This window comes from Anomaloglossus baeobatrachus, chromosome 5, assembly GCF_048569485.1.
Source record: "Anomaloglossus baeobatrachus isolate aAnoBae1 chromosome 5, aAnoBae1.hap1, whole genome shotgun sequence".
In the NCBI taxonomy this organism is placed as follows: Eukaryota; Metazoa; Chordata; class Amphibia; order Anura; family Aromobatidae; genus Anomaloglossus; species Anomaloglossus baeobatrachus.
The window spans coordinates 587,944,521-587,962,993 of record NC_134357.1 but is presented as its reverse complement, the minus strand read 5'-3'; the positions used below and the strand labels follow the sequence as shown (position 1 = coordinate 587,962,993).

Here is an 18,473-nt window from a genome sequence, read left to right as displayed (position 1 = left end):
TGTGCGTCACTAACGACGTGACCCTGTCGATATATCGTTAGCGATGTCGCAACGTGTAAAGCACCCTTAAGGCTATGACTATTTTGATAGGGATCCTAGGGAGTCCCTGACCTCAGCCTTAATCATGGACCTCCTCAGATCCGAGGCAAACTCCAGCCTTAATCTGAGTCTGTTGAATACAGAACTGGACATGCTTTTTAGACCAGGTACTAGACAGCTCCCGGTTACAGAGAGCGCATTCCCTGTCTCTGGTTTTAGAGGTGCAATTTTAGGTCTGTCCTGAACCTGAAGGAAACAGATAAAAGGATCTCTGTACAAAGTGACCTTTCACAAAGATCACTTACCACTCAGATGCAAAAAGAGGCGGTACCGGGTTGGAAAGAGGAGTGATGTCATCAGACAAATTCCCTCTGAAATCTTTCCTGCAATCAGGTCTATTGGAGTTTAGACTCTGCTGGCTGGACCGGGTGTCCCTCCTTTCAGAGTGTATCTCACCTGAGCCAGGACACTGCTCTCCCGACTGCGCTGAGGCTTGCTTTTCTGTTGTCTCTTCTGAGTGACAGCCTGTGGCTGTGGTGGCACTGGTAACAGCGGTGGCTGCTCCTCATCTATTTTGCTGGAGGGCTAAGCTGGAGAATACCGGTTCACTCTCCATGGTTTATGTGGCGTAAAACACTCTCCGAGCACCCATAGTCCCGACATCACTTTCGGGAAATGATGTCAGAAGTTCGTCATCCAACAGCAGTGGATATTCTTGTGCATGCACAGATTATCATGCACAAGGTGTTGCCGTGCTACAAGCCACCACCGCACACATGCCGACCCTGAAAGCCACGCTGGAGCGCCATCGTTACCCTGTGCCCACCGGACTTACCGGGTAAGATTTTGGCCGCCGCACGCCGGTGTCACGTGGGCAGCATCGCTACCCACAGAAATAGCCCCCATGTGCTGTTGCGGTGCGTCATATTCTCCGCTATCCGGCAAGACCACGTTGTGGCCAACCCATCCCTCGTGGGGGGTTATGAAGCAGGATGATAGCGACGCTCCGTGGGTTTGCTGTGGTTCTCCCATCAGCACCTCAACCGGCCGCAGCAGGACCCGTGCCGCTGCCAGAATTGACCGGCCAGGGCTGGGATGCTTCAGCCCCTAAGAGCTCTCTTGAACTGCTGCTGCATCCTGGAGGTTCCCCGTTCAAGGACAGTAAACCAACTGATGCGAGGATAGGTGCCGCCATTTGTATCCTGTAGGTTTCCTGTCCTTGAAGGGTGGATCCCTTCTCTCGTGGTGCTGTCATGGGTGATGGAAAAATTTCACTGTGCAGAAAGTAATAAAAATGCCTGAACACAATCTCTCTCTCTTATTATTCTGCATTTGGCAAATAGAAATAATGTTGGTTCCTTATTGACCGAAAATGGGAAAGGTTTATTCTGATTTCATGTCAGATAGTGAGAAAAACCTGCAGATGTGTCTTTATAGAGAGCGAAGGGAAAAACCTGCAACAAGCTCATGGCCATGTGTAGCGCCTGCGTCCCTGGAGGGATGCCGACTTATACTGACTGTTGCCACCTGATGCCAGGTTCTGATATTTGCGGTTAAGTCATCTTTTCCAGGGACTGAAAATATGTGTGCAGGTATGTTTTGGCACACGTTTAAAAATGTCAAATTGGGGGGGGCGGAGCTACACATGGCCGAGTGAGGACGCTTTTTGCTGGAGCTCCTCAAAACAATCCTCCATACCACCGGTATTTTATCTATAATGGGCAAATCTGCCCCAAAGAAGAAAAAGCCCAGCACCTCAGGGCAACCCCCTGCATCCCAGGGCAAAATAGGGGCCTATCTCACCCGTGCTACGGAGCCTGGGACCCTGTCACAGCCGGGAAGGGAACTGCGGCCTGCAGGACTGGAAGGCAACACCACCCCGGTGCTCGGAGGGGCGACGAGCCAGGAGTCCCAGGTGAGACAGGAAGCGGCAGAGGCCACCCACGACCCGGGAAGACCCCCCAAGGGTATCATGAAGGCAGCGGGAGCGGGTGGATCCCCCACAACGGCCGATGCGGTGCCGCCGCCGGCGCCATGCCAAGATGGCGGCCGCGACCAGGAGACGCTAGCAAGGCTGGAGGCCGGGCCGACCGCGAGCGCAGCTTCACTCACCTCGCCCGCCGAGACGCTACCGATGGAGCCAAGAAGCCCTGCCATCCTGCCTGTGGCTGACACCGATGGAGCCGGAGGAAGAGCGGCGTGCGAGGCGCACATGTGCTCAGGCTCAGACGATGAGTCACCGCTGCGAGCCCTAGCACAGAAGACACAGGCGCAGCAAGGAGAAACTGTACCGCAGGCACCAGCAGCCCCGTTCCCACGCACAGACACAGTGATCGGAGGTGAGAGGAGAATGGGAGCAGGTGCTGGTGACCTGTTGTCCTGCAAGGTCCAGGTGCGGGGGCTCCAGGGAGAGGTGGGAAGTGGGGCCAGAGCCAGAGGGGGGAGCAGCGACAACAGCCTCTTCTTGGGAGCCACGCGACCCCCAGGAGGACCTGGAGATAGAGGAGGAACCCATGATCTGTGTGTAGCTGCTAATGAGTCCTGGGGGATACCCCAGAGGGAAATACCCCCTCCATCCCCGGATCGGTGGTCCACCGGATCCTCCTGGGCAGAGAGCCCACCTGCCGCAGGCAGGGACCTGGATGGGGGCCCATTGCTCCCCGTGACTGGGGGCCCCAGGGTGCGGGGGTCGCCACCAATTTGTCATACATCTCTGCCACAAGTTTGGGACAATGTAAAGAACCCCCAAAACCCACAAACGCTAACTTATGGTCCAGCCTTGCAAGATTCTATCTATACATACCCCACTATTCCTCACGCTACTACCTCAAGAGACGAGGACCGCCCGGCAACCCTGGCAGATCTGAGGGCATTGTTGCAAGCAATCCCCACCAAGAAAGACATCGCAGCACTAGCCAATCAAGTAGTGGCGGAGTGTAAGCAGGAATTTATCCAGCTGCGGCAGGATCTCTCATCACTTACTAACAGAGTTGACACCCTGGAGGAGCAACAATCAAACTCTCAGATGTCTATTCAATCTATTCAAGAGACTGTAGAAAACCAAGCCAAGCAATTATTTACCCTTCAACAACATGTGGACGACTTAGAAAACAGAAATAGACGTAACAATTTAAGAGTTAGAGGGCTCCCGGAATCTATTGCTGCTCCTGATATTCCCGCTGCTCTCCGTGTCATTTTTAACGACCTGCTGAAGAGGCCACCGGGAGCTACCCTTGAACTTGATAGAGCCCACAGGGCTTTACGCCCACCAGATCCAAATGACTCCCGCCCGAGAGACATTGTATGCAGAGTTCATTTTTTCGCCATCAAAGAGGCCATTCTACAAGCAGCCAGGAGGAAGAAGAATCTGTCCTACAATGGCTATACCATCCGCATAATGCCTGACCTTTCACGACACACTCTAGCCCAACGTGCGACTCTTAAACCCCTTCTTGATGTCCTAAAGGAGAGGGGTCTAACGTTCCGGTGGGGATTCCCATTTTCCCTCTCCCGATGGATGGTCCTACGTTCCCCTGAAGACCTCCTGGCTTTTACTGACAGTCTGAATTTGCCTACAATCTCTATTGCAGCATGGCCAACCACCCTACTCCAGCCTTGGGTGCCCAGGGAACGATTGGTCTCTTCCAGACCTTCTCCCCCTTTCGAGTCCAACAGGGGGATACCTCCAAGAGGAGTAAGGGGCCGCAGGGGTGGCCAGATGCGGTAACCAATATGGAGGAAACTAATAGCTGGAAACCAATAGCTGGATACGTCCATATGACCTACTTTTTACAGTATTTTTGGTTACTGGACTTCCGCATGTTACATTCCAGTCGATTCATAGCCCATATTACACGAACATTTGTCACTTTTACCGGTGTCTATGGTTATCTTTAATGTATTTGAGTTTACATGGAGCTTAGCTCGGTTATGTCTGACATCCTTTATCCCCAAATAGGTTGGGATCCCCTGTCCTGCCTAGATGAGGCGGATATGTTCCCTAGGAACGGTTGTTCAGATTTAGTCTGTTGTGATAGGCTTTTTTTGCCTGTTGTTCTTCTTGTTCTCTTCCTTCCTTACCCGTTACATTGTGTATCCCCTGAATCTTTTTTTCCCTCTAACTTCTGCGGCTGGGACGAACGTGCGCGACTCACTTTCTTATATATTTCTAATATCTTATTTTTTTTATATAGATGGCAGACCTAACCATCGCTTCTTTCAACACCAGAGGCCTCAATGTCCCGGAGAAAAGGTCACAGATACTGTATCATCTTCATAAAAGGAAGGTGAGAATAGCGTGTCTCCAGGAGACACACTTCAAACAAGGACATGCCCCTGCCCTTAAAAATAAATATTACCGGACGTGGGTGTCCTCGGACAACCCTGAATCCCGCTCTAAAGGGGTGGCGATAGCCATCCATAAATCCCTCCCACATCAGATCCTAAAGTGCACGACAGATAGTCTGGGAAGATACATAATCCTTTCACTGAGGGTGGGGACCCATATCTTCACAATAATTAATGCTTACGCCCCAAATCAAAGACAGGACACTTTTATTTCCCGTTTGATCGACGTCGCAATTCCCCTGATACAGGGCACGGTGATTTTGTGCGGTGACCTTAATGTCACCCTAGATCCTACCTTGGATAACTCAAAGGGGAAATCTAGCATTGCATACACTACCATTAAGCGTATTAAAAAAGCGTTATTGCGCATTCAATTGTTCGACACCTGGAGAATACAGCACCCATCGGATAGAGACTATAGTTTCTATTCCCACATCCAGGATTCCTATAGTCGTCTTGATTACATACTAATACAGCACAATGCGCTCCCCTGGGTCCGACACACAATAATGGATAACATATTGTGGTCAGATCATGCACCGGTTTATTGCACGATCGAGATCCCCTCTCTTTCGACCCCTAGGGGGTCATGGCGGCTGAATGAGTCGTTGCTACTGGATGAGCTTTGTGTTTCTGATGTCCAGACCTCTATTGTGGGGTTCATGGAAGACCACTCGGCGGATGACACAGCCCCCACTTATAAGTGGGAAGCATTGAAATGTGTCCTACGAGGTATTTTTATTAAGCATGGGTCCCGAATCAAGAAAGAGAAGGCCCAGGATATAGTAAAAGCCCTACATAGGGTCTCTGAACTAGAGCTCATCCACAAGCGAGCCTTATCGGCCACAAATTTACAAGCCCTCTTACAAGCCAGGTTCGAGGTTAAGAAATTACTTGATTCCTCGTATCAACGTCTGATGCAGGTGGGAAGGGGGAGGTTTTATGAGTTTGGGGATAAACCCGGTAAACTGTTGGCAAACGCGCTGAGGGAGGAGAGAGCACATACCCTCATCCCCTGCATTAAGAATTCACGCGACGAACTTCTTTACGCCACCCCAGACATCTCTAACACATTTCACAAATATTATTCCAAGTTATATAATATACCTGCTGAACCCTCTGAGTCAGGGGATGGGTGTCCTTCAATCCCCTCACCTTTTAGAGGTCTCGATAGATCTGTGATCAATAACTTGGAGAGCCCGTTTCTATTGGAGGATTTATTGGCGGTGATTCGTAACACTCCTGGCAACAAAAGCCCTGGCCCTGACGGGCTCCCTGCTAAATTCTATAAATCCTTTGCAGAACAATTAGCGCCCTTAATGCTTCTTTCCTTTAACTCAATCTCGGAATCTGTCCCCTTTCCGCCCCAGTCCACCACGGCTCATATTTCACTGCTCCGTAAAGCCGGTAAAGACCCCATGGCGTGTAGTAGCTTTAGACCGATATCGCTTCTTAATGTAGATTTAAAAATCTATGCCAAGCTTTTGGCAAATAGACTCGGCCCCCTACTCCCTGATCTGATCCACCTGGATCAGGTCGGGTTTGTCCCTGGAAGAGAGGCAAGGGACAACACCATAAAAACTCTGGATTTAATTCATCACGCACACACTAAAAAACTTCCCTTGATGTTGCTGTCTTTGGATGCTGAGAAGGCTTTCGACAGAGTCTCCTGGCAGTCACTTTCTCAGACCCTAGAACATATAGGCCTGGGACCGGTTTTTTCGTCTAAAATTATGTCTTTATATAATTCTCCGACTGCCCACCTTAAGATTAATGGCACTCTGTCGAGACCCTTCTCCATTCGAAACGGGACACGGCAGGGATGCCCCCTGTCACCGCTACCATATGTTCTAGTTATGGAGCATTTGTTGTCGGCCATCCGGGCGGATCCGGACATACAGGGCATCAAGATCGCCGGCCGGGAGCATAAGTGCGCTGCCTTCGCTGACGATCTTCTCTTATACCTGTGTAACCCCACTACATCCCTCCCGTCTTTAATGAAGGTGTTGGACCGTTTTAGCAAATGGTCCAATTTTAAAATCAATTTTGATAAATCAGAGGCCCTAAATATATCCTTACCCCAATCAACTGTGAATGTTATAAAGCCAAACTTTCCTTTCAGATGGCCACCTCACGGTAGTATTGGATATTTAGGCATCAAAATCCCTTCTGACTTGTCTAAGCTCTTTCAACTAAACTACCAAAGTTTCCTGGCACGGCTCGAGGGGGATTGCGCTCTGTGGCATGGGGGCACCCTCTCATGGTTTGGCAGGATTAGTGCACTTAGAATGACGGTTCTGCCAAGACTGTTATATTTGATACAGACGGTCCCGGTCTATGTTCCGGCGACCTACTGGGCCAGGATGCAACGCTTACTCGGTCGCTTTGTCTGGTCGGGAAAGCGTGCCCGTATAGGGGGTGGCATCCTGACTAGGACTAAGGGTGCGGGGGGAACAGGATTACCCGACTGCAGAAGGTATTACCTGGCAGCCGCCCACGCCAGGGTCCTTGACTGTTTGCATAACTCCGGTTCTAAGCTTTGGGTTAGCCTGGCACAGAGTCTGTGCCCCTTATCATTACTGACGTTGCCATGGACCTGGCCGTCCCTCACCAAGCATAAGATTGAGATGTCATATAGTACTAAACAAACTTTGAAAACGGTCCACTCTGTGTCATCACACAATCCCCTGATCCGGCCTAGAGGGCCCCTTATGCCACTGACCGATAACCCGGAGTTTTTGCCGGGAGCATCATCAAACAATTTTCTGGGCAGCACGAAACTGAATCCTTTGAGACTAAATCAGGTGGCCCCAAGGGGGTCCCTCCTCCCACTACGAGAGTTGACAGAGAGCCTTAATTTCAAACTGCGATTCCATTTCGAATATGCCCAACTCAAACATTTTTTGACCTCACAAGACACTGTCGTAGCTCATCCATTACCCCAATCGCCCTTTGAGGACCTGTGCATTGGCCCCTCTGTTACGCGCCATGCAATCTCAAGAGTGTATAGGATTATGACGAATGCAGCAGAGGCGTCACCTCCTCGCTTTTGTAAAGCATGGGAGTCAGAGCTTAATCAAATGATCTCCGAGAGTCAATGGAAGCGTTGTTTCCGCCTGACCCACGGGTCCGTGGTTGCCACCAGGATGCAAGAAACCAGCTATAAAATACTCTCCAGGTGGTACAGGGTGCCGGCGACCCTCCATGCATGGTGTCCCGAAATACCTGACACTTGCTGGCGATGTGGAGCCCAAGGTGGCACCATGTCCCACATCTGGTGGCATTGCTCGGGCCTGTCGGCCTTTTGGAACAAAGTACTGGCAGCTATACGAGAGGCCACGGGGATCGTAGTCCCCAGCCGCCCGGAGGCAGTTTTATTGTATATTTGTAATATAGCGGAAAAGGTTTTTAAGAAATCTATCTTAGGTCACCTTCTTCAGGCCGCTAAGACAGTGATTCCTCGGCGTTGGAAAGACTCTAACCCTCCGACGTTCGACGAATGGGTAACTGAGGTAAATGTGATCCACCGCATGGAAAGGGTGATGGCCCAGTCACGTGGGCAAACAGTTGAGACAGCCACCAAGTGGTTCCAGTGGGAAACTTTCCTATCTAGTAAAAAATTTCTGGACCTGATCTAACCTCCGAATCGGGGACACTCTGGTTTCTTACTTGTCGATCAGCTTATGTCACACTTTCAACAAATCTTAGTTCAATAAGCATGGTATCAGTCCCGGTCGCCTCACCCTACTCTCATTCTCCTTTTTGTCTCTTCTTCTCCTTTTCTGACCTAATCTCTCTTCTCTGGATCTTATGCCTTTACCTCCTTTTGTTGTTTTACTATTATTTAAGGTCTTAAATGATTATCTTTGTACCATCTTTACTATCCATGGATTATTCCCAAACCCATGAAGGCTTGGTGTTGTATTGACTATTGATTTGCATCATTGATATAACGTGGATAAGTGTCTTAATTTTGTATTCCTTTGAAAATCAATAAAATTTTAAATTGGAAAAAAAAAATGTCAAATTGGTGCGCACACACACACCACATCGATATTACGGTTAGGCTGGTGTTACCTAATCCTTTTAGGCCATCACTTATACAGCATTTTTGGTTGACACTATATTTTTCATGAATTAAGGGCGTAACAAAATTTTTCAAAGCAACATAAAAGTGTTATCCTTGTGCGCAAAATACGAAAAATTTGTACCGCCTATGGACGTGACTGCGTAAAATGAAGAAAGAAAAAAAAAAAAACCCAAAAACATACAATGTGGTAATAAAGGCAGCAACCGTCCTGGCAGTAATAGCAACAAACGCAGGTCACATTTGGTATCCTTTGTTTTTGGCAAGTACATTAGTTGGGAGGAAGTGGAGGGCATAATGCAATCATAGCAGGAAGATGTAGCCTCTGACAGCGACACCATCAGCTTGAGTCATAATTCTGCTCAGGCCACCTAATTCGTTGCCACAGTAATTAATGTTGCACGTAGTGAAATATCTGTCATGAGGACCCTCAGACTGGGGACACTGCGCTGTTCATTGGCTCAGAAGTACACTTGGCAGTAGCGAGGTCTGAGTCGCCAGTGTGACGCCCTGGGCAAGCCAGGGGTCACAGGTCACAACATCACATGCACCCCACATTCCCTGCAGGTACATCTAAGCTAATCTAAAATCCTTGTTGCTTTCCTCCAGGGGCTGATGTCCACACCAGGGGGTGGGCCAGGTGGTTGGCTCCGCCCACCGATGAGTTCACAGCCCTGGAGGCGGGAAAACCAGGCAGTTGAAGCTAGGGGAGTGAAGTCGAAGGAAGTGGTAGAGGAGCTTGAGTGAAGAAGTAAAAAAGGAACAGTTAAGCAAGCCTGAAGTTGGTCCGGGTGTGTGCCCCGGACTGAGACAGCAAGGTCAGCAGACGGCGGTGATAGTCTGCAGGGGGACTGTTTGGAGGTTGCTGGAAGGACCGCAGACGGGTGGTGACCCGGCGGTACTGGAGCAGTATACGAAGAACAGTCAGCACCGGGGCAGGGGCCTTTCGGATCCCGGCAAGGCTAGGAGTCGCCATAATTTGCCAAATCCATCAGTGAAGGGGACCTCTGTCTCCTAACAACCAAGTCCCGATTGAAGGCAACAGCCCGACCGTGAAGGGGAGACACCGCCACCGCCAGGGCACCAGTTTCCCAGGGCCAGCGCCTGCGGGCAAACTAGGGCTCCTTCGGCCCAGATTGAAGCCGAGGAGTGGGTAACCGGTGGGGACCCATCGCTACCAAGAGACTTTACATAGGTGCAGGGAAGAGACCGTCACCGCTAACTGCAGGGGACCGCAGCACCGTAACCGTCCGAGGGACCCGTCCAACCATCCGTTCCTCATCATACGGGCCGCCTCCGTTCCTCATCATACGGGCCGCCTCCGTTCCTCATCATACGGGCCGCCTCCGTTCCTCATCATACGGGCCGCCTCCGTTCCTCATCATACGGGCCGCCTCCGTTCCTCATCATACGGGCCGCCTCCGTTCCTCATCATACGGGCCGCCTCCGTTCCTCATCATACGGGCCGCCTCCGTTCCTCATCATACGGGCCGCCTCCGTTCCTCATCATACGGGCCGCCTCCGTTCCTCATCATACGGGCCGCCTCCGTTCCTCATCACACGGGCCGCCTCCGTTCCTCATCACACGGGCCGCCTCCGTTCCTCATCACACGGGCCGCCTCCGTTCCTCATCACACGGGCCGCCTCCGTTCCTCATCACACGGGCCGCCTCCGTTCCTCATCACACGGGCCGCCTCCGTTCCTCTCATCATACGGGCGGCCTCCATCACTCATCATACAAGCGGCCTCCATTCCTTGTAGTAGTCTAGTTATCCGCCTTTGAACTGACTAACTTCTGAATATCCTTTTTAAAATGTGGAGCCCAAAACTGGATCCCATATTCCAGATGTGGCCTTACAAGTGATCTATAGCGGGGTAACAATATGTTGGGATCACGGGATCTAATCTCTCTTTTTATGCACCCTAAATTCTTGTTTGCTTCCGCAGCTGCTGCCTGACATTGAGTGCTGCTGCTCAGCTTACTTGTACCCAGAATCCCCCAGTCTTTCTCCTGTTCTGTAGTCCTGAGTTTACTTCCATTTAATGTATACACAGCTATAGGATTACTCCGTCCTCGGTGCATTACTTTACATTTATCAACATTAAATCTCATTTGCCAAGTATCTGCCCATTCTGACATCTTATCCAGATCTTTTTGTAATATTGTACTATCCAGGTCAGTTAATATCCTACATAGTTTGGTGTCATCAGCAAAGACTGACACTGTACTATCAATCCCAGATTCATCCATGGCTGGACGGCAGAGGGACATCCACAGGTTACAGGGCTACGATTAGGAGACCGCCGGGGGCTCCCCAAACACTTCGAGAGTTACTCCAAATCCTGTGTATAGCGGCTAAAATAGTTTTGGGGGCAAGAGGGGAATAAAGGGGTGCAGGGAAATAACACGAGCTGACACAGGAGGAAAAATGGATGAAAATCAGAATATCATAAAAATTACAAAACTATGTAGCAAATGGACCCGAATAACGACTAATCCCGAGAGAGAATAACCTGCACCTACCTCCACCTGCAGAGCCGCACACAGATATATAATACCCTGCACCTACCTCCTCCTGCAGAGCCGCACACTAGATATATAATACCCTGCACCTACCTCCACCTGCAGAGCCGCACACTAGATATATAATACCCTGCACCTACCTCCACCTGCAGAGCCGCACACAGATATATAATACCCTGCACCTACCTCCACCTGCAGAGCCGCACACTAGATATATAATAACCTGCACCTACCTCCACCTGCAGAGCCGCACACTAGATATATAATACCCTGCACCTACCTCCACCTGCAGAGCCGCACACTAGATATATAATACCCTGCACCTACCTCCACCTGCAGAGCCGCACACTAGATATATAATACCCTGCACCTACCTCCACCTGCAGAGCCGCACACTAGATATATAATACCCTGCACCTACCTCCACCTGCAGAGCCGCACACTAGATATATAATAACCTGCACCTACCTCCACCTGCAGAGCCGCACACTAGATATATAATACCCTGCACCTACCTCCACCTGCAGAGCCGCACACTAGATATATAATACCCTGCACCTACCTCCACCTGCAGAGCCGCACACTAGATATATAATACCCTGCACCTACCTCCTCCTGCAGAGCCGCACACTAGATATATAATACCCTGCACCTACCTCCACCTGCAGAGCCGCACACTAGATATATAATACCCTGCACCTACCTCCACCTGCAGAGCCGCACACTAGATATATAATACCCTGCACCTACCTCCACCTGCAGAGCCGCACACTAGATATATAATACCCTGCACCTACCTCCACCTGCAGAGCCGCACACTAGATATATAATACCCTGCACCTACCTCCACCTGCAGAGCCGCACACTAGATATATAATACCCTGCACCTACCTCCTCCTGCAGAGCCGCACACTAGATATATAATACCCTGCACCTACCTCCACCTGCAGAGCCGCACACTAGATATATAATACCCTGCACCTACCTCCACCTGCAGAGCCGCACACTAGATATATAATACCCTGCACCTACCTCCACCTGCAGAGCCGCACACTAGATATATAATACCCTGCACCTACCTCCACCTGCAGAGCCGTACACTAGATATATAATACCCTGCACCTACCTCCACCTGCAGAGCCGCACACTAGATATATAATACCCTGCACCTACCTCCACCTGCAGAGCCGCACACAGATATATAATACCCTGCACCTACCTCCACCTGCAGAGCCGCACACTAGATATATAATACCCTGCACCTACCTCCACCTGCAGAGCCGCACACAGATATATAATACCCTGCACATACCTCCACCTGCAGAGCCGCACACTAGATATATAATAACCTGCACCTACCTCCACCTGCAGAGCCGCACACAGATATATAATAACCTGCACCTACCTCCACCTGCAGAGCCGCACACAGATATATAATACCCTGCACCTACCTCCACCTGCAGAGCCGCACACAGATATATAATAACCTGCACCTACCTCCACCTGCAGAGCCGCACACAGATATATAATACCCTGCACCTACCTCCACCTGCAGAGCCGCACACTGGATATATAATACCCTGCACCTACCTCCACCTGCAGAGCCGCACACTAGATATATAATACCATGCACCTACCTCCACCTGCAGAGCCGCACACCAGATATATAATACCCTGCACCTACCTCCACCTGCAGAGCCGCACACCAGATATATAATACCCTGCACCTACCTCCACCTGCAGAGCCGCACACAGATATATAATACCCTGCACCTACCTCCACCTGCAGAGCCGCACACTAGATATATAATACCCTGCACCTACCTCCACCTGCAGAGCCGCACACTAGATATATAATACCCTGCACCTACCTCCACCTGCAGAGCCGCACACTAGATATATAATACCCTGCACCTACCTCCACCTGCAGAGCCGCACACTAGATATATAATACCCTGCACCTACCTCCACCTGCAGAGCCGCACACTAGATATATAATACCCTGCACCTACCTCCACCTGCAGAGCCGCACACTAGATATATTATACCCTGCACCTACCTCCACCTGCAGAGCCGCACACTAGATATATAATACCCTGCACCTACCTCCACCTGCAGAGCCGCACACAGATATATAATAACCTGCACCTACCTCCACCTGCAGAGCCGCACACTAGATATATAATACCCAGCACCTACCTCCACCTGCAGAGCCGCACACTAGATATATAATACCCTGCACCTACCTCCACCTGCAGAGCCGCACACTAGATATATAATACCCTGCACCTACCTCCACCTGCAGAGCCGCACACTAGATATATAATACCCTGCACCTACCTCCACCTGCAGAGCCGCACACTAGATATATAATACCCTGCACCTACCTCCACCTGCAGAGCCGCACACTAGATATATAATACCCTGCACCTACCTCCACCTGCAGAGCCGCACACTAGATATATAATAACCTGCACCTACCTCCTCCTGCAGAGCCGCACACTAGATATATAATACCCTGCACCTACCTCCACCTGCAGAGCCGCACACTAGATATATAATAACCTGCACCTACCTCCACCTGCAGAGCCGCACACTAGATATATAATAACCTGCACCTACCTCCTCCTGCAGAGCCGCACACTAGATATATAATACCCTGCACCTACCTCCACCTGCAGAGCCGCACACTAGATATATAATAACCTGCACCTACCTCCTCCTGCAGAGCCACACACTAGATATATAATACCCTGCACCTACCTCCACCTGCAGAGCCGCACACTAGATATATAATACCCTGCACCTACCTCCACCTGCAGAGCCGCACACTAGATATATAATACCCTGCACCTACCTCCACCTGCAGAGCCGCACACTAGATATATAATACCCTGCACCTACCTCCACCTGCAGAGCCGCACACTAGATATATAATACCCTGCACCTACCTCCACCTGCAGAGCCGCACACAGATATATAATACCCTGCACCTACCTCCACCTGCAGAGCCGCACACTAGATATATAATACCCTGCACCTACCTCCACCTGCAGAGCCGCACACTAGATATATAATACCCTGCACCTACCTCCACCTGCAGAGCCGCACACTAGATATATAATACCCTGCACCTACCTCCACCTGCAGAGCCGCACACTAGATATATAATACCCTGCACCTACCTCCTCCTGCAGAGCCGCACACTAGATATATAATACCCTGCACCTACCTCCACCTGCAGAGCCGCACACTAGATATATAATACCCTGCACCTACCTCCTCCTGCAGAGCCGCACACTAGATATATAATACCCTGCACCTACCTCCACCTGCAGAGCCGCACACTAGATATATAATACCCTGCACCTACCTCCACCTGCAGAGCCGCACACTAGATATATAATACCCTGCACCTACCTCCTCCTGCAGAGCCGCACACTAGATATATAATACCCTGCACCTACCTCCACCTGCAGAGCCGCACACAGATATATAATACCCTGCACCTACCTCCACCTGCAGAGCCGCACACAGATATATAATACCCTGCACCTACCTCCACCTGCAGAGCCGCACACTAGATATATAATACCCTGCACCTACCTCCACCTGCAGAGCCGCACACTAGATATATAATACCCTGCACCTACCTCCACCTGCAGAGCCGCACACTAGATATATAATACCCTGCACCTACCTCCACCTGCAGAGCCGCACACTAGATATATAATACCCTGCACCTACCTCCACCTGCAGAGCCGCACACTAGATATATAATACCCTGCACCTACCTCCACCTGCAGAGCCGCACACTAGATATATAATACCCTGCACCTACCTCCTCCTGCAGAGCCGCACACTAGATATATAATACCCTGCACCTACCTCCACCTGCAGAGCCGCACACTAGATATATAATACCCTGCACCTACCTCCACCTGCAGAGCCGCACACTAGATATATAATACCCTGCACCTACCTCCACCTGCAGAGCCGCACACTAGATATATAATACCCTGCACCTACCTCCTCCTGCAGAGCCGCACACTAGATATATAATACCCTGCACCTACCTCCACCTGCAGAGCCGCACACTAGATATATAATACCCTGCACCTACCTCCACCTGCAGAGCCGCACACTAGATATATAATACCCTGCACCTACCTCCACCTGCAGAGCCGCACACTAGATATATAATACCCTGCACCTACCTCCACCTGCAGAGCCGCACACAGATATATAATAACCTGCACCTACCTCCACCTGCAGAGCCGCACACTAGATATATAATACCCTGCACCTACCTCCACCTGCAGAGCCGCACACTAGATATATAATACCCTGCACCTACCTCCACCTGCAGAGCCGCACACTAGATATATAATACCCTGCACCTACCTCCACCTGCAGAGCCGCACACTAGATATATAATACCCTGCACCTACCTCCACCTGCAGAGCCGCACACTAGATATATAATACCCTGCACCTACCTCCACCTGCAGAGCCGCACACTAGATATATAATAACCTGCACCTACCTCCACCTGCAGAGCCGCACACTAGATATATAATACCCTGCACCTACCTCCACCTGCAGAGCCGCACACTAGATATATAATACCCTGCACCTACCTCCACCTGCAGAGCCGCACACTAGATATATAATACCCTGCACCTACCTCCACCTGCAGAGCCGCACACTAGATATATAATACCCTGCACCTACCTCCACCTGCAGAGCCGCACACTAGATATATAATAACCTGCACCTACCTCCACCTGCAGAGCCGCACACTAGATATATAATACCCTGCACCTACCTCCACCTGCAGAGCCGCACACTAGATATATAATACCCTGCACCTACCTCCACCTGCAGAGCCGCACACTAGATATATAATACCCCGCACCTACCTCCACCTGCAGAGCCGCACACTAGATATATAATACCCTGCACCTACCTCCACCTGCAGAGCCGCACACTAGATATATAATACCCTGCACCTACCTCCACCTGCAGAGCCACACACTAGATATATAATACCCTGCACCTACCTCCACCTGCAGAGCCGCACACTAGATATATAATACCCTGCACCTACCTCCACCTGCAGAGCCGCACACTAGATATATAATACCCTGCACCTACCTCCACCTGCAGAGCCGCACACTAGATATATAATATCCTGCACCTACCTCCACCTGCAGAGCCGCACACTAGATATATAATACCCTGCACCTACCTCCACCTGCAGAGCCGCACACTAGATATATAATACCCTGCACCTACCTCCACCTGCAGAGCCACACACTAGATATATAATACCCTGCACCTACCTCCACCTGCAGAGCCGCACACTAGATATATAATACCCTGCACCTACCTCCACCTGCAGAGCCGCACACTAGATATATAATACCCTGCACCTACCTCCACCTGCAGAGCCGCACACTAGATATATAATATCCTGCACCTACCTCCACCTGCAGAGCCGCACACTAGATATATAATACCCTGCACCTACCTCCACCTGCAGAGCCGCACACTAGATATATAATAGCCTGCACCTACCTCCACCTGCAGAGCCGCACACTAGATATATAATACCCTGCACACACCTCCACCTGCAGAGCCGCACACTAGATATATGGCTGCTCTGTGCTTACAGGACCTGTGATGATGTCACATGGAGGGGAGGAGTCAGGGGTCACATGATCAGCTCCTCAGTGTATGCAGGACTCTGCTGTGCTGGTTGTCATGGTGCTGGGTGAGGGGAAGTTTATGTGTGGGGTCAGGAGGGGTTTACAGTGTGGATGTAGCAGAGCCGTGTGTGTACGAGGTGTACGGAGCAGAGCCGTGTGTGTACGAGGTGTACGGAGCGGAGCCGTGTGTGTACGAGGTGTACGGAGCAGAGCCGTGTGTGTACGAGGTGTACGGAGCAGAGCCGTGTGTGTACGAGGTGTACGGAGCAGAGCCGTGTGTGTACGAGGTGTACGGAGCAGAGCCGTGTGTGTACGAGGTGTACGGAGCAGAGCCGTGTGTGTGTACGAGGTGTACGGAGCGGAGCCGTGTGTGTACGAGGTGTACGGAGCGGAGCCGCGTGTGTACGAGGTGTACGGAGCGGAGCCGCGTGTGTACGAGGTGTACGGAGCGGAGCCGCGTGTGTACGAGGTGTACGGAGCAGAGCCGCGTGTGTACGAGGTGTACGGAGCAGAGCCGCGTGTGTACGAGGTGTACGGAGCAGAGCCGCGTGTGTACGAGGTGTACGGAGCGGAGCCGCGTGTGTACGAGGTGTACGGAGCAGAGCCGCGTGTGTACGAGGTGTACGGAGAGGAGCCGTGTGTGTACGAGGTGTACGGAGCGGAGCCGCGTGTGTACGAGGTGTACGGAGAGGAGCCGTGTGTGTACGAGGTGTACGGAGCGGAGCCGTGTGTGTACGAGGTGTACGGAGCGGAGCCGTGTGTGTACGAGGTGTACGGAGCGGAGCCGTGTGTGTACGAGGTGTACGGAGCGGAGCCGTGTGTGTACGAGGTGTACGGAGCGGAGCCGTGTGTGTACGAGGTGTACGGAGCGGAGCCGTGTGTGTACGAGGTGTACGGAGCAGAGCCGTGTGTGTACGAGGTGTACGGAGCAGAGCCGTGTGTGTACGAGGTGTACGGAGCAGAGCCGTGTGTGTACGAGGTGTACGGAGCGGAGCCGTGTGTGTACGAGGTGTACGGAGCGGAGCCGTGTGTGTACGAGGTGTACGGAGCAGAGCCGTGTGTGTACGAGGTGTACGGAGCAGAGCCGTGTGTGTACGAGGTGTACGGAGCAGAGCCGTGTGTGTGTACGAGGTGTACGGAGCGGAGCCGTGTGTGTACGAGGTGTACGGAGCGGAGCCGCGTGTGTACGAGGTGTACGGAGCGGAGCCGCGTGTGTACGAGGTGTACGGAGCGGAGCCGCGTGTGTACGAGGTGTACGGAGCGGAGCCGCGTGTGTACGAGGTGTACGGAGCAGAGCCGCGTGTGTACGAGGTGTACGGAGCGGAGCCGCGTGTGTACGAGGTGTACGGAGCGGAGCCGCGTGTGTACGAGGTGTACGGAGCGGAGCCGCGTGTGTACGAGGTGTACGGAGCAGAGCCGCGTGTGTACGAGGTGTACGGAGCAGAGCCGCGTGTGTACGAGGTGTACGGAGCAGAGCCGCGTGTGTACGAGGTGTACGGAGCAGAGCCGTGTGTGTACGAGGTGTACGGAGCAGAGCCGTGTGTGTACGAGGTGTACGGAGCAGAGCCGTGTGTGTACGATTGTACAGAGCAGAGCCGTGTGTGTACGAGGTGTACGGAGCAGAGCTACGTGTGAACTGCATTTAGGCTACATTCGCACACTGCAGTTTTTACCACTTTTTTATTGCGTTTTTTGGTGCAGTTTTGTTGTCCGCAAGTTCTGACTTTTGACTTCTCAGCAAAGTCTATGGGAAGTCAGATTTCCGC

The 18,473-nt window shown here is 51.5% G+C and overlaps 1 protein-coding gene across 1 annotated transcript in view; it reads right to left on the bottom strand.

Annotated features, from left to right (window-relative positions):
* The window catches only part of LOC142313164 (uncharacterized), a 190,579-nt gene that overhangs the window by 95,736 nt on the left and 76,370 nt on the right, over positions 1-18,473 (bottom strand). The window contains exon 5 of the mRNA XM_075352152.1: positions 2,152-2,290. Coding sequence (XP_075208267.1) covers positions 2,152-2,290 — 139 coding nt within the window. The remainder of the gene's footprint in view (positions 1-2,151; positions 2,291-18,473) is intronic.